This window comes from Halichoerus grypus, chromosome 4 (genome assembly GCF_964656455.1).
Source record: "Halichoerus grypus chromosome 4, mHalGry1.hap1.1, whole genome shotgun sequence".
Taxonomy (NCBI): domain Eukaryota; kingdom Metazoa; phylum Chordata; class Mammalia; order Carnivora; family Phocidae; genus Halichoerus; species Halichoerus grypus.
Window position 1 is genome coordinate 887112 of NC_135715.1, and position 21762 is coordinate 908873.

Below are 21762 nucleotides of genomic sequence, written 5' to 3' on the forward strand. Positions count from 1 at the left end.
TCGGCCGCGTGCACCTCAAGTGCCGTTGGGAACCCTGAGGCCCCCGGGACTTAGCGCGGCAGCTGGACTCAGAATGGACGTGGGTGGAAAGCCACGCCCGGAGAGAGAGGATCTGGGGTATGGACGTGAGTACTCTCAAGAGGGCTGCCGCGGACACCTAGCCCGGGGGCCTGGCTTCCTGGGTGGCCAGAGAGCCTCGTGGGGATGACCAGGAGGAGGGGCACCTGCCACCCCGGGCCCAGGCCGCCAGCTGGGGTGACTCTCCGTCCAGGGTTGGCGGGCATGGAGGGCTTTCTCAGGATGCCAGGCTTCCTGTCCCGACCAGGACCGTCCTGAGCCCCCGGCACTGTCGGTTACCCCAACCAGACTGACATGGGAACCCTGAAGCCCCCGGGGGGGGCCCTCCGCTGGGGCCACTGTGACTACAGCACCAGGAATCTGTCCTCTGCCAGTTCTGAAGGCCACAGGTCCTGAAGCCAAATGTCTGTGGCAGGGCCTTGCTCTCTCCGGAGGCTCGAGGAGGGGACCTGCCTGCCCCTTCCAGCTGGCCCCTGCGTCTGCACCTCGAAGTTCCGTGGGCGGCAGGCAGCTCCTCGTCCGGGGGCACCTGCAGACACCGCACTCCCATCCCGGCCTCAGCTGGCACACCCTCGCCGCTGGGTGTCCGTGCCCGTCTCCTTACAGAGACACCGTCCGTCCTTGGGTCGGGCTCCTACTCAGGCTCACTCATCTAACCAGCTACAGCGGCAAGGGTTCTGCGGCCGAGCAAGGCTGCGTTCCGGGCTTCTGGGCGATGCAAACATAGGGAAGGCTCTCAGCCCGTGTCCATGCTCCTCTTGAGCGGACTGGGGCTGAGGCTGTTCTCAGAGCAGTGGCGTCTGGTTGCAGACTCGGGGCGACTGGCCGGGAGGTGCAGGAAAGGGACGTTCCTTCTCTGACCGCCCAAAGCTGCGGGGAACAGGATTTCGTGGGCAGCACCTGCCGGGCAGCAGAGGTCTGTGTGGGTTTGGGACACGTGCTGGACTGAGCCCTTGAGTCCAGGGGTGGCGTGGGTCCTCCGGGGAGGTGGGGGACAGCACAGGCCAGTGAGGGATGTGGCATTCTGTCCATGAAGGACAGCCAAGCGCAGGCAGGGAGCAGTCTTACCCTGGGCCCCGGTCAGTGAGCGGAGGCGGAGTGGGGCAGCCCCAGGGCTCGCTGGCGTCAGAGGGCTGGGCTCAGGGAGCAGGAGCCCCCCACCCGGACCCTACACCACGGCCACATGGTCTACTGAGCGAGGCAGGCCCCAACAACAGCGCAGGGTTGGGTCTGAGCCTGGGGCCCAGACCGCGGGTCCGCAGAGGGCTCCTGGGAGGTCAGCGTTTGCTACATCTCTGTTCCGGTCTTTACTTCCAGCCCTTGTGCGATTTGGTTGTGCGGTGTCTTTCAGCAATTATCTGTTGCATCTGGTTTGATCCCCTCCCGACCGGTCGGCTTAGCAAGATTCTGGGGTGTGGGTGAGCACAGCTCCGACCGGCCTCCGTGACTCCTTGCTTCCGTGGGTCACGCCTCCCTCCCCACCACTGTCCCTTCTGCCCCCGGACCCTCCTGGCTCAGAAGCCATCTCTTGGACTCTTGTTCCAACATGGCGATTTCACCGTTTCTTTTGTTATCTTTACACTGTGGACACAATACGCGTGTTATTCTATTTCCATCATTTTCTGACAAAATGAAGCGTATGGGACGTCGTCTGGGTCAAGCTCAGTGCCTGCCTCATTTCTCATGGGAGCTCGAGGTGCTGGGTGGACGTACGTGAGCACGATAAACACACGGCGCGTGAGGAATTCTGTGCAGACAGCGAGAGGGGCTGATATTTATTCAAACTCCATCCATACAATAAAGAACTCTGATTTTTAAATTTCATTTACATCAGCAGAAAAAAAAAAAAAAAAAGACCTGAAATGAAACAAGAAGCAGTGACGGGACAGGAGGTTTTAAAGTGCCTTAACGAAGATGGGCCCGCAGCGGTGGTGACGTGGCCGAGGCGGCAGGGGTGGACTCTGGACGAGCAGCGTGCGGAGTAAACTGTCAGACGCGTCACGGTCTCACGACCAGACACCGAGGAAAGCTGCTGGGACACACTGCAGAGGTGGGCCGGGGGGGGCCTCGTGGGCGGCGGGCGCGGCGGGCGCGGGGCACAGGGAGGGCTGTGAAGTGACAGTTTCCAGCATCGCGGGGGCCGTGGTGCGTCCCTGACACGGGACACCTACGTACACACACCCACATATGCACACGAATAAAAATATCTGCCCCACCAGATACAGACGGTGTTTCCAAAGAACAGAATTTGTTTCCCAAACACAAAAAGGTAAAACACAAGAGTTTTCTTTCTGGTTCTGCCTCGGTTTCAGCAATGAACTCCTTGCGTTTCTGAGCTCGGGGGGTTTACCGAGTGCGGGAGGCGGCGGCGGGGGCCACTGGAGGCTGGTGCTTTCACCCAGCCCGCGTGGGTAGTGCTCGCTCAGAGGGTACCCTACAAAAACCGCATCTTTACTTATTCTTTAAAAACAATAAAAAATCCTAATTCAGTGAAGCTAGGTAAAAAAATCAAGTTCCATTTTTTTTTGTAGAAAAGAAGCTAAATATTTTAAATTATAGTTTAAATTTTCTTTTGAAAATTAACCTACACAGATAAGGGGCTCTCCTTGGTTTCCACTGCCTCTGTTTGTAGAAACGCTGCTGGATTTTATCGGGGGACGTGTGTTCACCCGCCTGTGGCCAGGCGGGCCTTGGCGAGGGCTTCCGTCCCCATGAGAGCCCCCAAATCTCCCAGCAGTATAAACAACGTGCTGTCGTGTAAACCCCGGTAACAGAAAATAGTTTTGTATCAAATACAGTAGCAAATTGTCATTTCATGTAAACACAGTGATTCTTGGTAAAGATTAGCGGCCAGAGTACCACAAAAAATGGCCATGGAATTAATCCCTGCTTTAAAAAAAACTTGTAAAAGACAAAACAGTCCCCCCACCAAGCTGCTGGGTCAGTGGCTCGTCACTCCCACGACATGCCTATTCCTGCAGGAAGCACCAGACCAGAAATGCCCGGAACCACGCAGAGCGGCTGGCATGGGCTCCTCGTGGCGGCCTGGTGCCCTCGGTCCGTCCTGGTTTTCCCGGAAAGCTCAGTGTACCTTGGTCTTCCCGTGCAACTGGCTTCTGCACCCTCATCGGGGGTGGTCCTGGCGTGGAGGCCGCAGGGCAGAATCTTCCAGAACCTTCCCTCTGCGGGCCCCTGCGTCTGCACCTTGAGGTTCCGTGGGCGGCAGGCAGCTCCTCGTTGGGGTCTTGTCCGGGTCCTCCTTCCCCAGGCTCTTAGAGCACCGTCCCCTCACCAAACTAAGCAAGCCCAAGCAAAGGAAAACTTAGAGGCTCGCAGGCCGCACGGCCTCCTGCGGGGCCCGGCGCTACCCCTGGAGGTCTGAGAGGGGGGCCCCACAGCTCTCGCTGCAGCTGGAGGAGGTGCTGAGCAGGGCGGACCCCGCACTGGACTCTGCGGGAAAACCAGGCAAGAACGGCCGCGGCTGTGTGTCTGCACGCTCAAGCTCACGGCTGTGGAAGCCCGTGGGCTCGGAGCGCGGCCCGCGCGGGCCGGGGGTCTTACCTGAGCTGCTCAGGCACTGAGCCGAGCCGGACGTGCCGAGGAGCGTGGACAGACTGCTGGCCGGCACCCAGCTCTCCTTGCTGGAGGTCAGGTTCCTGACATACCTGAAGGGGGCGTGGCCGTCAGGGCTCCAGCCGTGTGCCCCCCGCCCCCCCGGGCGTCCTGGGCCTGAGCCCACTGCCGGCATCTTACCAAAGGCCCTCGTCGCCCTCGTGGACCACCTCCACCACGTCCCCACTTCTCACGGCAAGCACGTCGGGGCTTTCCTTCTCGTCGCCTGTCACGACCGTGTACTTTCCTGGGACCTGGTGGCGGAGGACACAGCGCATCAAAGGGCACAGTCCGCGGCCCCCACACCGAGCGAGGCCGCAGCGGCTGTCCGCCGCAGCCAAGGTCCCAGGGGGGCGTCCAGCAGCAGGAGAAAGACAATGAGCATTTTGTCAGGGCCCTGCTCTTTGTGGGGCTTTTGATGGGACTGTCACCTTAAATGGGAGAAGCTCCTGGTCGTAAGAAGATGCCAAGTCTCTCACTGCCACCGTGTTAAAAACCCAACCAACCGGTACAGTGCCCCTGGCTCACGGCTGGTGGTCCGGCCTCAAACACAGCCCTCCGCCCCAGGACCTCGGCACCTGCCGTTCCCTCCTCCTGGCACGACCTCCCCTTCCTTGGCTCCCATCCTCACCTCACACGCCCGCCTGTTTTTGACCACCTTTTACTTTGCTTCCCTGTGGGAGTGGAGACTTGTGTCTTTTGTCCTCTGCTCTGTTTGGTGTCTAGACTGCCTGGCACCCAGTGTCTGCTCAGCACGTTCACGCGGACGAAGCGCTGCCGTGTGGAGCCCTGGAGCTTGGACCAGGACAGCGCCAAGTGTGCACTAAGTATCTGTCAGCGTAACCCCACTCTGATGGTTCATGCGTAAATGGCTTCTCCTTGCAGCTTGTGTTAAAGAAAGGGCCTGTTTAGGCCCCAAATCTGCATTCGAACGGTTGAGTTCTCCAAAAAGTGAGGGAGAGCCGTACGCACAGCTTTGCGGATGGTCCTAAGGGCATCCTCCTTGTCTGGAGGGCAGATCAGGTGTGTGCGAGAGAGCCTGTCTGCTGGGAGCCTGATGGTGGAGGAGGGTGGGCACACAGCCACGGCAAGCCCTGGCGCCCGAGAGGCCCTCCCCCATGCAGTGGCCACGACAGCCACGCATCACCACGGTCGCACTCTGGAGCTCTCCCACCCAGGAGCCCGCGGTGCCGGGCTGACCGCCCCGGGGGACCCAAGGTTACCAGCTTCCTGGGGCCCACTCTGCCTTCCTCCTCCGCGTCTGAGGAATTAATCAGCTCTTCGGCACTGGACCAGCCGTCGTTGTCCTCAGGGGCCTCCAAGGGCTGAGACGTTTTGCTCCAGCCTGAGAGAGAACAGACTCCAGTGAGGACCACCCTCAACCGCAAGCCTGTCTGAAGGTGGCCCGCACAATTCCCGCCACCCTGCGACGTACACCCGGAGGGGCCTGCCCCCCCGGAGCGGGACACACGGCGGACTTCCAGAACGCCTGCTGACACGCGTGTCCCCACTGTGCACCGTCCGGGGAGGCCCTGAGCACCGGCGAGCGTCGCCAGCCCAGCCCAGGGGAGGCAGCGAGGCCAGCCCTCAGGGAGGTGATCCTGCGGACCCGGGGAGCGCAGAGCCCTGAATATCACCAGTCGGAGACGCCACTACCCATCCGTGTTGGAGCAAACACCACCAGAGGGAAGGGGTTTGCAATTAGCGCCTGGAGCACGCACACGCATCACGCCGCCTGGAGGAGCACTCCTCACGGCAGCAGCTGAGGCGAGCGGTGCGTGCCCCGTGCCGGCACCGTCCTGGCCCACGAGGTCGGGGCACCGTGACCCTCACGGCACAGGCCAGCACACGCCGCACGCACACCCGAGCCACGCCTCCTCACTTCCGGGGCCACAGAGTGCGGCTGGGCCAGCACGTGTGGGGAGAGAATTTGTGGGGACTTTATGAAATGTGCTCATGTCCCCTCATCAGTGTTTCCCCTGCCCTGCAGCCCCAAAGAATAACACCCGTATTTCCCATTTGCAGGAAATTTTGGGAAGAACGCAAGCGAGGGAAGATGGGGGGCGACGGATTCCTGATTCTGAACACCATAAATGCCAACAGTAACGTGAGAGGCGGGAGCCCACTCCTGTGGCATGAGGACCACGGGCACAGCCTGGGGTCGGTGGGAAGACTGCGCGCTGGCTGTGGGCTTGGCATGCCAGTTCCAGATCCCATGTGGCCTGGGGCAAGTGTGCTGTCCCCGAGGACGAAGGGCTCGCTCCCCTCTGTGAGGCAAGCTGCCGGACAGGCCCGTCCCCAAGGCCTGTGGTGTTTCAAGTTGGCCATGAAACGCTTGTGCTAAAGGGACACTAGGAGTCTCGTCTTCATAGGAAGGGAGCTGGGGCCTAGAGCTCCCCATCAGCCAGCAGTGCTGAGCCCGGAAGGAAGAGTGTGAGAGCCACAGAGGCCTCTGGAGCCCCAGGACCCCACTCCACACCAGCAGGCCCAGCGTTGGAGAGCCCCTGAACCCGGCCTTCTCAGGGCTGGGCCGCGGGGCGAGTGGCGAGGGGCTGGTGTCTGTGCAGGGATGGGGCACTGGGGTTTCCCACCGCAAACCACCCAGCCAAGCGCCCTCGCTCGTCTGGGGGTGTGCACAGCATGCCAAAGGCAGATGGGGGGGCCTTGGGGCCCCAGTGCCAGGCGGCCTGGCTGGAGGGTCTCCTGCTGCAGCCCACCACCGCACACGGGGCTCCCGGCCACACAGAGGCAGACGTGGGCCTGTGGTGCTCCCCTCTCTGCCCCGGGGCCTCGGGGGAAGCCTCTCTACCAGGCTCAAGCAGCTGCCCCCGTTAAAACCCCGTTCAAACAAGGGCGTTAGGAAGGTACTGAGGCCCAACGCACGTGAGGTACCAACTGGGGGATGAGGAGACACGTGTTTGGAACTGGACGGCACCCCTCAATCTACGCAGATGCGGGCGAGTTTGTAGGACATGAGGCCAACACGACCGTGAACGTGGTCCCCTCTATTCTCTGCAAAATCGTCCCTGATATTGACACTGAGTAAAACGATGGGCAGGTGAAGCTTCTCAGGGGGCAAGCGTGTAAGCATTTGTGAGAGGGCCCAGGAGGCTGGTGGCTCGATGTGGTCAGCCACAGAGCGGGCAACGGGGAGCAGAGGAGTTGGAGGAGAGGGGGACTGGCGGTGGGGCCCCAGGTGCCACGCTCAGGTCCCGTCTATGGTGACCTTGCGAAGCCGCCTCATCTTCCTATCACAGGCGAGGACACACAACTTGGCTGAAATGCGGTAGGAACCGTGGGCAAGTGGCCACAGGCGGGCTCAGGCCCCTTCACCAGCTTCCTGCACGAGGGACGTCAGCCAGGGCAACGCTCAGACGTCTCCGGGTCTTAAGTAGAAAACAAGGCTGTCAATGGAGAAGTGACCCCTGTCCCAGGCCCTGGGACCTCAGCAGCAGCCCCTGGACGCTGTCCACCCACATGAAGGCTGTGGGAAGCCCCTGGCCTCTGAGCTGGCCACGCGGGGGCAGGCGGAGAGCTGCCGTCTGGGTCCCGGGCTCACAGACCTGTGCTCAAGGCTGAGTGTGCTGGGTGACCTCTGGTGGTCCTGGCGGGGGGGTGTGAGGTCAACTGCACCCCTTGGGAACCTTCACAATTACTGGAAAATTCAAGAGGATTCAAAGTGAATCCCTCCCTGCAAACTTCAGACCCTCAGCCTTGGCCGGGGGGGGGGTCTTTGGATTTTGGGGGGACATGCTTTACCCCCGTGATACGAGGGGCAGAAGGCAGAAGGCCTGAGGTCCAGTACAGAGCTCGGCCCCCCTTCTGGACAGCCCGTCATCCTCCCGTGAAATGGGGGGTCGGCAGGACCCCACTGGTGGCTACCTTCTGTGCTTCCAACAAGAAGCTTCGGGACAACCGGCGCCGCCGGGGCGAGGCTGGTGCTGCAGGGGCCCGAGGACGGGGTGCCCCACAGCCTGCCACGGCTGCCGTGGCCACCGCCAGTCCCCCTCCCCTCCAACTCCTCTGCTCTAATGGGCGGCCCCGGGGCTTCTGCGGGTTCTGGGCAGAGCCGGCGCGAGTCCCGCTGAGACGGGTCCGTCATCACGGTATGTCGCCAGAGCATCATGCTTTTGGAGAAAACAGTGAATCTGCCCCTGGCTAGGAGAGACCTATTTTGTTTTGTGTTTCAGTGGCGACGAAGGGCAAGACAGTGTCCCTAACCGGACGGGCAAACGGAGGTCCGGCTACATTCAGAAGGTGGAGCCACTCTACCTCGTAAACCAAAAGGCGTTGGGTCGCTCTTTACTTCGTGTCGCTTAGCTTTTTTGTCAGGGCTGGTAGGAGAAGCTGCAGAAGGAGGAAGAGGCAAAAATACGTGAGGACCTGCGTGCAGGGCGCAGGGGGGAGGCGAGAGGAGCAGTGTTCACACTGGGAGGGGACACAGACCCCCAGCGGGCTCATCGTCACTGTGCAGAGTAGCTGCCTGTGAACAGAACGAAGCTAGCGGACGTCCCTCGCGGGGGACAGGAGACACCCCGGAGAGCAGGAGGGGAGGCGGTGCCCGCGTCCTAGGGGCCACGTGGAGGCGCGTTAACTCTGCACAGAAGGACACGTGGGACGCACACTTGCCGTGCTCATTAGCCAACTGTAGAGCGCCAGGGCGTGTCCTCTTTTTTTTTTGGAAGTTTGAGGCCAACTTAACACTACTTTACAAATTGAAACCAAATTGAAACCAAAACCCTCCAGTTTTCTGGACCAGTGAAAACTGGCTTTTAGTTTCAGGCAGGGAGTCCAGTGCTTGCTCCCTGAGCTACCTCCGTGAGCGCCCCTCCGCACGGCTCGCCGCCAAGCAGCACTGAAAGGCGGCCCAGCTCTCGCAGATTTCCGTGCGAGGGACCCTCTAGGCGCCCTGTGCCTAATGACCGCCCCTCAGGGGCAGGCGACGCCAGCTTGTGCGCCGTGGGGAGCAGGACACCCGCGGGGGCCGAACAGGACCGAGCAGGAAAGGGGCGGGGGGCGCGGGGGGCGCTGCACCGAGAAAACCAAGAAAAGCAAATGACACTCCGGTTTCTGAGCGAGCCTTCGCTGGAAAAGCCAGCTTGCACCTTGTCAAACCAAAGGCCCCGCCGAGGGAACTCGGCCGCGTGTGCCGTAGACACACCAGCACGAGGACACGCGGTTCGGTGGGGAGCGCGTGGCGGCCCCCCACACGGATGAGCACCACACGAATGGATGACAGACAGGCCACCACGGTGAGGGACACATCCACGGCATGGATTTCAGGTGGGTGCCTTTTACCTTTCTGACCTTTGAGGTTAGCAAAGCCCTGCAGAGTAAAGCGCTTTCTGGAAAGCGCGGAGCTTTCTGAGGTAGAGCTAGTGACCGTGTCATCTACAAAGGAAGAGAGAGGGATGGTGTGGGGCGCTCGGGGCACACGTCCGGGCACGCGGGCTCTCCTCCGGGCACCCCGGCCGCCAGGAAGGGCGCGTCTCTGGGAGGTCCCGGTGCGCCGTGCAGGCAGCAGTCCGTGCGTCCCGGACACGCCTGCTCACAGACACCGTGACGCAGCTCCCGGCACAGACACCCACCTCTGCCCTTCTCGGGGGGCTTCGGCAACGACGTGGGGCTCACGTATCCTTCCAGGCTCAGGGGGTCAGTTTTCCTTTCTTCCAACTTCTTGATGTTCCTCGTGCTCCCTTTCGAGGGACTAATGACATCGCACACCCCGGAAAAAGAAGGAGAAGTAGAAGGTTGCGGGTTAGTGTTTCAAGTCCTCCCTGAGGATCCGAGGCTGCGCCGTCCCTGGGGCCCCACCGGGCCCTTCAAGCCCTTCCGGGTTCCCGGGGGCAGAACCGCACGAGAACAAACCCCACATGCTGGGTGCGAGTAGGAGGTGGGGGTTTCTCTGAGCTCGGGGGGCGGTCTTTCTCTTTTCAAAGTGTTGTTCTGCGGATCATTTCCCTGGACCATAGCCTGTCCCACCGAGGGTCAGAGGTGGCTCACAGCAGAAACAGGACAAATAGTCACAAGGCCGCGTGAACGCATACAGTAACGGGAAAGCTGAGGGCAGAGAAGGCACGACGAGGCCAGGGGAGGGTGAGGCCGGCGTGTCGGGCTCTGCACCTGGCCCCCATGGCCCCTGTCCCTGTCCGAGGCGCCACTGTCGCGGAAACATGGCGGCTGTCACGCGCGCCAGCCGCACGTCCTGTGCTGACTTAACAGGAAATGACCCACAGACGGAAATCAGAGACGGTTAAGAGCCGGCCTCTGCCCGGGGTGGGGCCAGAGACCCCGTCCCCGAAGCTGGCCCGCGGGGACGGACCCCCTGCACGCAACGCCAGGGGCCCTCCCGGGCCCTGCTGGCACACCCGGGGTGACCCAAACCCCAGTAAGGAGAGGCGGGTCACCGGCCGCGTGGACGGCAGACCCGCGCCTGTCCCCGGCTGGAGGCTCACCTGGTGCTGGGCGGCGCGGGCAGAGGCAGGCTCTGGGACTGCTCGAGCGCTCTGTGCTGGCTGGCTTCTGCAGGGAGGAACAGCCCCGCTCACCGACTTTACCCCTCACCCTGCAGCACCGCCGAGAGCTCAGGATTTGGGGGGCACTCTGGATGTGCGCAAAAATGCGCCTGGAGCCAAAGCCAAGAGCAGCTCGCGGCCGCAGCGGCCCTCACCTCGGCAGGCTTGCAGCTGGCTGGTCAGCACCTTGCGGATCTCACTCACCCACGCAGCTTTGATTTCAGGGCTCGGTGCCTGAGGCCGGGAAGGAATGCCAGGAGGTGAGAACGCACGATCCCCAAAGACACTGCTTTTCCTTTTACTCCTGAAGCTTCTGCGGACCACCTTGGGAACGGACCATGGGAGCACCGCCCGGGAGAAAGGAGGTGATGGACACGGGCACGGCACAGAGGGAGGGCCTGTGGGCCACACGGGCAGCGGGCTGACCGCCCGGCCTCCCCCTCCACACCCTCGCTGGCGTCGGACTCAGTGGAAACCTGGGGCACAAACCGCCTTTGGGAGCATGTCTCTCTGGGAAGTGGCCTGTGGCATCGTTTTATGACGAGGAAGACAGGAGAAGCTCCCAGGGCACGAGAGGCGCGACTGCTGTCCTGCCTCGGCACCGCGCGTGCGGCCACAGGGCAGCGACAGCTGGGCTCTGGGGGCGGGGCCCGCAGAAAGCCGGAGTGCCAGCCACCGTCCCCACACTCCTGGGGGCCGGTGCCCGAGCCGGAGCCGGGCGCCATCTCTGCGGGCCTGCCGTGCTGGTGCACACGCCGCGGCCACCGCATCCCCCGGGGCTGCCCCCGTGTCTGAACATGGAGGGCAACCCGAAGAGGCCTGTCCCGACCCGGTCACAGGCCCCAGGGACGGGTCACGTGGGCTCAGGCGCACTCGCAGCCCTACCACCTCCTGCCCTCACCAGCGCGACAGGGGCGTGAGGACCAGGACAGCCTGGTCACGTGTGTAACACACGAGCCCGTGTTCCCGGCCACGCCCTCTGCGCACCCTAACTGTGGGTTCCCCATACTTCTTCTTGGGTCCTGCTCAGGGCAGCCCCCCTACAAGGCCTCTGGGAGATAAGGCTCCACGGAAGCTTCCAGATGCCTGCCCTCGCCGGAGAGGCCTGCCAAGTCCCTGACGCCTGGCCCGGGAGAACGCGGGGCCCACCTGTATGATGTACACCTCCTCCCTGGCGTTGTACCAGATCTCAAACTTCCTCACGTCGCCCTTCACGTTCTCCGTGATGCCGACGGCCGCCATCTGACACGCAAAGCAGGGAGACAGACGTTCGTTATGTGTGACATGAAAGCACGCCACCCTCCCGTCTTTGAAAGGGGTCGGAGCATCCTCCAGATGCTGGAGGTGGTTTTGGGGTGGGGGCTGAGGCCGTCAGGGGGCCCGGACTCCCGCACCCAAAGACACGAGTGGCCTGCGCCAGAAGCCGGGCGGTGTGGCCGCGGCTGCTAGGACCTTGACCGCTGGCCCTCTCCCCTCCGCAGGGCCAGCAGCTGTAGGGAAGAAGCCTCCCCTCTGCAGGGCCAGCAGCTGTAGGGAGGAAGCCTCCCCTCCGCAGGGCCAGCGGCTGTAGGGAGGAAGCCTCACTCACGTTCAGGGACTGCTTGTAGCTGTAGGAAGGGGCCTTCTCGTATCCCTCCCCGTTCTCCTCCCTCTTCTTGCAGAAGAGCACAGCCTTCTCGTGCAGGAAGAGGTGCCGCTGCATGGGCTTGAACCTGGCCAGGTCCTTCACCTTGGTGTGGCCCTTCTTGTGGTCCGTCCAGACGCTGAAGGAGCCCTGCATCAGCAGCTTCCCCAGGTCACTCAGGTTCCCCTAAGCCCAGAATGAACGTGGGGACTTATACGCACGTTGCTGAGGAAAAGCAGCCCTCCTTGGAGGGCTGTGTCCTGTAGGACCCCCGCTCCGTAACACTTGGGAAAAGGCAGAACTGTGGAGACAGGTGAGGGGTCGGGGGTGGCCAGGGGCTGGGGGAGGGTGAACGGGTGGAGCACGGGGGCTTTCGAGCAGTGAAACTCTGTCTGACACCATCCTGGTGGACACAGGGTGTTCCACTTCTGTCCAAACCCATGGGAGGCACATTCTGGACTCTGGGTTGAGATGATGAACCAGCGGAGGCTCATCCCTGTGACAAAGGTCCCACCTGCTGGGTGTGGGGAACGGGGGGGCTGCTGTGCATGGGGGTGCAGGAGCGTGGGAGAGGTCCTCGTGCCTTCCCTTATCCTTCCGCAAACCTAACACTGCTCTAAAAATAAAGCCTGTTAAATTCAGAAGAACAGGGCGGGCGCAAATTGACTTACAGAGAAGCAACAAAACTGACCTAATTCGGGCACAGGAGGAAAAAGCAGAGTCTGACCTTCACGCTCGCTTGTCCCCTGTCCCCAACCCACAAGCTGCGGCGAACACAGATCAGCTCTGAGCATCGCCGCCCTCAGGGCTCCTGCACTGACAGGCCACTCAAGGGGTGAAGGCTCCCTGCAGTCGGGGGCACGCCCCGAGCTGGGGGTCCGTTCGCCCTGGGCCCGCCCCAGACGCCAGTCGGAACTGGGCTCCTGCCAGATTGCAGGGACACGCACGCACACGGATGCTCCCCGCACAGCTCTGCACGGATGGCAGGAGGACCGTCACCAGGCTCGTCAGCGGGACGGGGAAGCCCTTACGTCGTAGCCGGTGATGGCGATCAGGTGCATGGAGTCATTCACAGCCTTGAGGATGCCCAGGATGGAGCTCAGTGCCTCCTGCAGGTCCTCGGCCCCCTCGCAGCTCTTGCTGTATTTTAGCATCTCCTGGGGGACGAGGATGCCTTCACACATCCGTGGGACACGGGACTCCCCGCTCCGGCCCCGGGCACCTGCGTGGACCCTCAGGACACATAGCGTGGCTCCCTGCGTGGCCAGGGAGGTCTAGGATGCCACCCCCCACAGCCTGCCTGTCCCAACGGTCCTGCCTGATGCTGCAGACAGGGACACCCCCTGAGCCAGACGCTCGGCCAGGCCTCCCCAGGGCGGGCGCCCCTCCTGCAGCTCACGTCTTCCCACTCCTAGACCTGTTATTCTTTCCTTTCGAACCTGACACCCCCAAACCCGTGATGGCTAAAGGCATCTGCGGGTCCACTGGCTCGCTCACTCTGGCCTGAAAAGGAAGCTGGACACAGGTGGCCTTGCAGGGAGGACCGCGTGTGGGCGCACGGCCTGGGGTGTGTGCGTGGAGACGCCTGGAGCATGTGCTCCGCGGGGCAGGTCTGCCCAACTGTTCGCCCCTGTGTCCACGGCCCGCCAACAACGGCCGGCGCACAGTAGGTGCTCCACAAAGGTCTGTGAAGAGCCAGGGCCCTCACAGAGGGGCTGGGACCATGGCGCTCCAGGGTGGCCGGGGCAGCTGCAGGTGGGGGGCTGCGAGGCCGCGTGGGGGCAGGCAGCTCACCTTGAGCAGCAGTTGGTACTTGGTGATTCTCTGGACCGGTTTCAGCAGGTAGGAGTCCAGACTCAGCTTGTGGTCCAGCTTCCTCTGACATTCCTGCAAACCCAGAGCCCGCCCGTTGGGACCGTCTCCGTCCCTGTGCGTGAGGGCGGCAGCGGGGAAGGCCGCGCGCTCACGGGGGGCTCCCCCAAACACACCTGAAAGAACGGGCAGTCGGAACACTGTCTCCACAGGCTCTCGGAGCGCGGCTTGTTCTGACAATACTTCTCGTAGATCTGGAACTCCTCCATCTGACCCGGGGACAGAGCACGTCACAGGGCGCACCCGTCCCCGCCTCCACCTCCACCTCCCATGCTGCATCGCAAGCCCACCAGGGTTCGCTTTGGAGCTGCGTTAGTCCCTCCTTCACACAGACTAGCACCGCACAGCTGGCTTTTTGCCGTGAGAACAACAGACTAAAAACAGTGGCTGACCTTCTAACGAAAGAGCCTGCAGAGCTTGGTGCTCAAACGTGCGTGTGCACGGAGCTGCCCGGGGGTTTATTAACACAGAACCCCCTGGTGGTTCTGAGTCGGCAGGTGTGGGGTGGGACCTGAGAACCTGCATTTCCAGTAATCCCAGGATGCTGATGCTGCTGGCCAGGGCACCCACTTTGAGAACCACGGACCTCCAGCAGGAACCCCCCGTCCACTCTCAAACAGCGCCGAGGAGGTCACCAGCGACCAGACCGAGTCGGAGCAGAAATACAGGTCCTCCTCCTTCCTTCTGCCTCTCGACCCCAGTTCACGCTGACGTGTCTCGACCTCTACATTATCGTATCGTGAAAATGACTTGAGCTCAGCTACACTGTCCGTGTCGCCCAGCTCACAGTGTATCTGGACGGGCCTGAGAGGAACACCCCGTCCTGCTCCCACCGCTTCTCCCAGCCCGGAAGGAGCTGGACGTCAGCCGGGTCAAAGACGAGAAAAGGAAGGCGACCCGTCCCAGGCCCGCTCGCGCGGGAGGGCTGGTGGCCGGGCCAAGACCAAACACAGGCACCAGCTCGAGGAAGGTCAGCTAAGTGCAGCTGCACAAAGTCTGCCGTGTGCTGTCGAGACACACGCTTTCTAAGTCTGGCGCTTCTGAACCAGCTACTGGGCTTTAGACAAAGCCCTACCTCAGGCAGACCGGGAACACCTGCCCTTCGTGATTGCAGTGGGCTAGAAGGAGGCTGTGATAGGGTTTAAAGTCATGATTGTTTCATGCAGTAATTTTAACAAGGAAGGCACGGCAAGGCGCACATTGAAAAAACACATACCCGTTCCAGGAAACACCTTCCAACCAGCTCTGGGCAGCCTGCGTAGTCTTCCAGCTCCCTCAGGAATATTCTAGACAGAGAAAGTGCGCCTGAGGTCACGTGAAGAGCAACCCGGAGGAGACGCCGGTCACAGATGAACAGATGTTATTTCCCAGGTCACGTTTATTTCTGACTCTGGACAGTCAGGAGACTGTGAGCGGGGCCCTGCAGCGCAGGCCGGGCTCTCCTGGGGGCCCAGCTGCAGCAAACTCGGGTTTAAGCAGACCTGGCCCCTTCGTGGGTCCCTTCAGGTCACTGGTGTTGGCGTTCACACAGAAGTTAGGACTGCTGCTTTCTGCACGCCGGACGGGGACGAGGAGGCAGACAGAAGCCGGTGCAGCTGTGAGAGACCCGCCCAAACCCATCGAGCTCCGTAGGGGTCAATCCTGCCTCGAGGCAGAGCTCCCTGGGGTCAGTTCACAAGCACTGAGGCCTGGCCCAAGCCGAGGACGCTGAGGGACCAGGCTACCTGACCTGTGCCCCCTCCGTGGAAGGGAGTGGTCCGGGGGGTCCAGCGGCACACTGGTGCCTCCTCTGTAGGCGAGTGGGTGACCGAGGCTGAAAGGAGTCCCAAGCGCCCCCACAAGCCCAGGGGAGGCTTTCTCAGGACGCACAGGCCTGTGCTGTCTGTCTGACTGCCGCCCATGCATCCTGCGTCCACCCCGTCACATCCTTGCCCACGAGCTCCGCAAACTGCAGCGAGGAGCCAAGGGTGGGGGGACGGCCGCGGGAGCATCGTTCGTACTTTCCCCAAAGCCACGGCGGCCACAGACGGTGCTCGCGGGGGGAGAAGAGGCAGGACAGGGACGTCTGCAGTTGCCTCCTTTGCAAGGACGAGCTCGGGGACAAAACGGGCCTTGCTGAGTGGTGTGGCTTTGGTGCCACCCCAAAGGGCCAAACACACACACTGAGCGGGACTGGTCGCTGCTGGCCCGGCAGGCGTGGGGGGCGCTCCTGCGTCCTCAAAGCCCCAGATACTTCCCAGCACACCTGTAATGGCCTGGCCAGCACCTCCCCCCGAGCCCACTGCCCCACAGCAGCCCCTGAGAGCCTGTCCCCTGAGAGGAGGAAGGATGCTCTCCGCCCGCAGACCACAGCCCAGGGCCCGCATGTGGTCCGGCTCCCTGCAGGCCGCTGTCTCAGAGGCAGGCCCCACCGACAGGTGTGGTCAGAGGAGGGCCTGACCTGTTATGAAAGTGGTAAATCTCTTCCATGTTTCCGAAGAGAATGTCCTTCTTGTGTTGGAGGCCCGGTGACACGAGGTGCGCCATGAGCGGGTTGTCCAGCTCAGCAGCATAGCCCTGCGGAGGGGGGAGAGGTCGGGGGGCACGCCGTTCTGTAACAGGCTCTGCGGGCTGCCGGCGGGTAGGGACGCCTCTCAGGGTTCAGAGAGTGAGTCCGCCCTTACTTATTCGCTGACCGTTTCTGAGATGACCCCCCGACAACAAGCACCGCAAAACGTGAGCCACCTACAGACGGCGCCATTTTTAGGGGTTGTGTTGGGGGGGGTTCCATCCTCTCCCTTTCAACCTCTTAAAACCCATATAACTGGTGTGAAGGAGAAAAATGTTACGTATACACCTTGATGAATCATTCAAATGTCTACACCCCTGTAACCACCACCCAGACCAAGATCCAGAACATTCCAGTGCCCACAAGCCCCTGCCTTCCTGGCAACAGCCCCCGAGGCCTCTACTCTGCTCCTCCACCCAGACCGGGTGGCTCAGCTGTTCCTGCAAGGGAACTGCACACAGTCCTCCTCCTGCTCCTGCCACGCTCTGGGGTCAGCCACACTCTCGGGGTCAGCCACACTCCGGGGTCAGCCACACTCCGGGTCAGCCACGCTCTGGGTCAGCAATGTTCCCGGGGTCAGCCACGTTCCTGGGGTCAGCCATGCTCTCGGGTCAGCCACGCTCCGGTGTCGGCCACACTCTGTGGTCAGCCACACTCTGTGGTCAGCCACGCTCCCGGGGTCAGCCACACTCCAGGTCAGCCACGTTCCCGGGGTCAGCCACGCTCGGGGTCAGCCATGCTCTCGGGTCAGCCACGTTCCGGTGTCGGCCACACTCCGTGGTCAGCCACGCTCCCGGGGTCAGCCATGCTCCCCGGGTCAGCCACGCTCCAGGTCAGCCACGTTCCCGGGGTCAGCCACGCTCCCGGGGTCAGCCACACTCTGGGTCACCCACATTCCCGGGGTCAGCCACGCTCCCGGGGTCAGCCACTCCCGGGGTCAGCCACGTTCCCGGGGTCTGCCACGTTCCCGGGGTCTGCCACACTCTGTGGTCAGCCACGCTCCCGGGGTCAGCCACACTCCGGGTCAGCCACATTCCCGGGGTCGGCCACGTTCCCGGGGTCTGCCACATTCCCGGGGTCTGCCACACTCTGCGGTCAGCCACGCTCCCGGGGTCAGCCACGCTCCCGGGGTCAGCCACACTCCGGCTCAGCCACACTCCGGGTCAGCCACGTTCCTGGGGTCAGCCACGCCCGGGGTCAGCCACGCTCTGGGTCAGCCACGCTCCGGGTCAGCCATGTTCCCGGGGTCAGTCACACTCCGGGGTCAGCCACGCTCCGTGGTCAGCCACGCTCCGGGGTCAGCCACGCTCCCAGGTCAGCCACGTTCCCGGGGTCAGCCACGCTCTCGGGGTCAGCCACACTCCGGGTCAGCCACGCTCCGGGTCAGCCACATTCCCGGGGTCAGCCACGCTCTCGGGGTCAGCCACACTCGGGGTCAGCCACGCTCCGGGTCAGCCACATTCCCGGGGTCAGCCATGCTCTCGGGCTCAGCCACACTCCAGGTCAGCCACGCTCCGGGTCAGCCACACTCCGGGTCAGCCACGCTCTCTTCCTCGCTGCTGGAGTAGGTCCCTGTGCAGATGCACCTACGTCTCCTTGTCCCTGGTCCCACTGATGGACACGTGAGTTGTTTCCAGCTTAGGGCCGTCTGAGTAAAGCTGCCACCCTCCTCTCATGCTCTGTGTGTGGGGTGAGCCAGCTAACAGGCTCCCGCGGTGCCCCCGCCACCCCTGGCACAGGCTCACCTCCAGGACACAGAGCAGCTCCTCCACGTAGACCCGCTCCGTGTCCAAGAGCTCGTTCATCACATGCCTGTGAGCAGAGAGGGGTTAGGGCAGAAAGGGGTGCAGACAGAAGACCCCCAGAGCGGGGGTGGGCGTGGGAAGAGGAGGGGGTCAAGAAAGAGAAGCGGCACCAGCCCACGGGCGCGGCACAAGGAGGAGCCGGGGGCCGTCAGGGGTGGGGAGCACTGCTACACACCCGTCTCTGGGGAATCACACAGGCTCGTCACCTGGGGCTTGAGGAAGGGGGGACACAAGCCATTTCAAATCATCAAAATCCTGCCTGCCGATCCAGGGACAAAAGGCTTTTCTAGGAAAAACCAGCTTTGTCTTGGCTCTGGATGTGGACTCGCCAAATGGACAGACGCATGCCCGCCTGCACGCAGCGTGGCGCACGCCCGTGTGTGTGCTCCCTGACGCCCGCTTTGCGGTGGACACTGACAGATCCCACCAACTCGGGCCTGCTGATGTTCAGACTCCCCGTGGCCAAAGGCTGAGATCTGAGACGGTTGCACTTGCCGTCTCTGGACCAGAGCCACTCACCTCCGCAAGATGGCCAGGCTTTCCTCCTCATCCCCCGTGGAGCTGCTCCGGCCCTGCCGGCTCTCACTCATCTCGCTCTGCGGAGAGAAGAGCATGTGGTGCATCGAGCGTTCAGACACGAGAAGGTGCAGCCCTACGTCCTGACTCCGAGGAGCCCAACCTCACTCCCGCTGGGGAGGGATCGGAGGTCCCACGGCACAGGTGGGGCGGGACTGCGAGGAGAGCCGCTGTGGGGGGGCGGCCTGGACGGCGGCCTCACCTTGGCCCTCCTGTAGGGCCCTCTCCGGAGCGCGCTGCCCTCAGAACTGTTCTCAGAGCCTCTCCGGCTGCCTGGTTTGGAAAGAAATGAAGAAGGGAGGTGTGGCTTCGTATCTCACTGCCTGGAGGGGAACTACGAAACCTGGGAGCGGTCCGGTTGTAGGAACAGGAGCAAGCCCCCTGCCCACGCAGGACGGGGAGGAAAGCAGAGGAAACGTGGAGCAGAGGTGGCGGGTGGGAGCCCGGGGAGGGAACATGGAGCCCGTGCACACACACGTGGGACCCGGACACCACTGGGCTGGGGGGTAAGGTCTCCTCTGACGGATGCCACACGCTGTGGAGGGGGAAGCCGGCTCTCCAGGGTCTCACCAGCTTACAACACACTCGCCAAATCCCTGAGGTGGATGGCAGGCAGGTGCCGCCGCAGAAGGGGCTCTGGGAAATGGTGTGGCCACCTGCTCGGCCTCCGAGGAGGGAAACACGAGAGACTGGGGCCGCTGGGGGCTTTGGGCTGCGGTCGGAGAACTATTTTGGCAAGAGCACTGAGGAAGATAGGCTGGGGCAGAGACTGGAGTCAGGGAAGAGGCCCTTGGCGGCTGGTGGATGGCACACACCGGCTGCGTGTCGATAAAACTTTATTGACAAGGGCCCACCGTGGCCTGGAAGGACGGCGACGCACATACCTGGGGAGGGGCAGGGCGATTTTGTGAGCGCCTCTGGCCGGGGGGCCACGGGCTGCACGGGCCGCGTCTGCTTGGCTGCCAGCTTCTTCAGGCTTGCCTGTCTCCGGTAGAACATCTCCTCCATGCCCTCTTGCTTCTGGAAGACTTTCTGCACGTGCTCCTGAAGGGACAGGGTATACGAACTCGTGAGCAAGAGACACCACCAATTTCAGAAGCATACCCTCCGTTGAGCTTGGGACACAGCCCCATGGCGGCCACACAGCAATCCCGCACTCCTGCCCTTGCTGCGGTCGGAAGAGGTGGGACCCCCGTGGGATGGGGGACTGGAGGCTGAGAGGCCGCCACAGGTCTGCAGGCCCCTGGAGGAAGAGTGTGGACAGCCGGCTGGGCGGGAGTGGGGCACTGGGCCAGGGCCGTATGCAGCAGGACTCGCAGGAGGGGGCCCCCAGCAGGGGCTGCTCCTCGCAGGACCCTGGGGGCAGGGAGACTGCCCTGGGAGGGAGATGCTGCGGGAAGGGACGCTGAGCCCCATGACCGCCCAGGATGCTCTAAGAGGTCAAGCCGGGATTCTTCCACACACCCCGGAGCGACTTCCCGCCGTCAGCACAGGGCCCGGCTCCGCTTACCATCAGGTCTTTGGTGAGGATGGACTCGTAGTCCTGGTAAATTTTATTGAGCTCCTGGATCTTATTTTCTGCACCGGTCTCCAGGAATTTCTCGATTTCCTGCAGGGCCGCCTCTGCGCCGTCCTGGGACTGGCACTTGTCCACAGGCTGCGAGGCTAGCAGGTAGATCCCCTCATCACACCACCTCATGGACTGGGGCAGGGAGAGGGGCCGCCGTCAGAGGCCGTGTCTTGGCGTGTCTGGTAGGCATGCTCTGCCCGGGCCCCGCCGGCCGCCCCACCCGCCGCCGGCCACCGCCACGCTCTCAATCTCTGGGCTCGGCTGTGCGGCGCCCGGAAGCCACGCACACCGCCCGGACGGACTCGTTCACGCAGAGAGAGTGCAGGGAATTAGCCGGCTTTGGTCCTTGTGGCAAGGGAATTCTAGAAAACGGCAGCCGTGACTGGCTGGGCTCAAGAGAGGCCCACAGACTGCAGGGCGTGGGCCAGCTTCCAGCCCGTGCCTGCGGTCCGTGGGGAGAGAGCGGGCCACGCGGGAGCAGGAGGGGGGGACGGGGGTCTTACTGCTTCCAGGAGGCCATGCAGCTCCAGGGACTTGCTGAGCAGCCCCCTCCGCCTCTCCACCTCGGCCGCGGACCTCTCACAGAGGTGCTGGAGCTCGCGGCACTTGGGGCGGATGGAGTCCACGGCGTAGTGCTTGCCGTCAATGAGCTTCTCGCCCTCCAGGGCCAGGGCGCGGGCCCGCTCCACAGAGGCCTGTGGGGACAGCCGCCCAGGCACACGGCTCAGCTTAGGTTGTGAGCGCGAGCAGCGTGCGGTTTCTGGGAGGGATCCGTGGGGGTGGGGGTGAGACTGGGAGGGGTCGGTGGCTGGGGCCGTGCGGCCTCCACTCGTGACGTCCCCCCCCGATGGCGAGAGAGCCCCCTTCCCGTGCCTTCCTAAGTGATGCCATGGTGTCATGAGCACCACCCGCAGGCTGTCCCCTGCCCACACCAGCCCACGTCCCAGGCCTTACGCTCGACTTCTCCTCAAAGCTGGTGAGGTCCTTCAGGAGGTGCTCTGCGTGCGCCAGGCTGTTGCCCACATCGGTGAAGGTTGCTATCTTCTGGGCCAGTGTGTCTAAGGAGGCTTTGACCTGAAACACAGGAGGGGCAGGAAGGCCCGGGCCCATGTCAGCTATGGAGACACGGCCCAAAGCAGGAAGGAGGGAGGAGAGAGGAGCCAGGTCCTTCTCAGGAAACAGGGCAGAGGGACACATCCTCAGAAGTCTTACAGCCTACCGGACGGCTGTCATGGTGGTGAGAACAACGCCTTCCTTCTAAGACGGGGAACAAGGCAAGGATGTGCACTCTCACCACGTAGCCCGTGCAAGATGGCGAAATGCATGCACGCATAAAAACACAAACAACCCAGAGACTTACAGATGGAAAAGGAAAGAATCAAGCTGTCCCTGTTTGCACGAGACCTCATCATCTATGCAGAAAATCCCCCAAACTCTACAAAACAACTAACAGAGTGAGTGAGTTCAGCAAGGTTTCAGGAAGCAAGATAAACATACAAAAATCAGTTGTATTTCTAGGTATAGCAATGAATACATGGACACCAAAATTAAAAACACCGTCT

The 21762-nt window shown here is 62.5% G+C and overlaps 1 protein-coding gene across 11 annotated transcripts in view; it reads right to left on the minus strand.

The window, feature by feature from the left end:
• Window positions 1-1838: 1838 nt before the first annotated feature.
• Window positions 1839-21762, minus strand: part of MCF2L (MCF.2 cell line derived transforming sequence like) — a 95637-nt gene continuing 75713 nt past the window's right edge. For 6 of the 11 annotated variants that reach the window (XM_036071369.2, XM_036071374.2, XM_036071367.2 and 3 more), the window contains 23 exons: window positions 21155-21274; window positions 20704-20895; window positions 20141-20332; window positions 19515-19674; window positions 18833-18903; window positions 18574-18650; window positions 17995-18061; window positions 16142-16257; window positions 14918-14987; window positions 13818-13910; window positions 13624-13716; window positions 12861-12986; window positions 11794-12015; window positions 11355-11447; window positions 10361-10439; window positions 10146-10212; window positions 9279-9397; window positions 8989-9081; window positions 7963-8037; window positions 4914-5035; window positions 3832-3944; window positions 3640-3743; window positions 1839-3528 (listed from right to left, as the gene is read on the minus strand). In XM_036071369.2, the coding sequence (XP_035927262.1) occupies window positions 3443-3528; window positions 3640-3743; window positions 3832-3944; window positions 4914-5035; window positions 7963-8037; window positions 8989-9081; window positions 9279-9397; window positions 10146-10212; window positions 10361-10439; window positions 11355-11447; window positions 11794-12015; window positions 12861-12986; window positions 13624-13716; window positions 13818-13910; window positions 14918-14987; window positions 16142-16257; window positions 17995-18061; window positions 18574-18650; window positions 18833-18903; window positions 19515-19674; window positions 20141-20332; window positions 20704-20895; window positions 21155-21274 (2550 nt within the window). In that variant the 3' untranslated portion in view covers window positions 1839-3442. The remainder of the gene's footprint in view (window positions 3529-3639; window positions 3744-3831; window positions 3945-4913; window positions 5036-7962; window positions 8038-8988; window positions 9082-9278; window positions 9398-10145; window positions 10213-10360; window positions 10440-11354; window positions 11448-11793; window positions 12016-12860; window positions 12987-13623; window positions 13717-13817; window positions 13911-14917; window positions 14988-16141; window positions 16258-17994; window positions 18062-18573; window positions 18651-18832; window positions 18904-19514; window positions 19675-20140; window positions 20333-20703; window positions 20896-21154; window positions 21275-21762) is intronic. The other 5 variants (XM_078070070.1, XM_036071372.2, XM_036071379.2 and 2 more) reach the window with 3 other exon arrangements.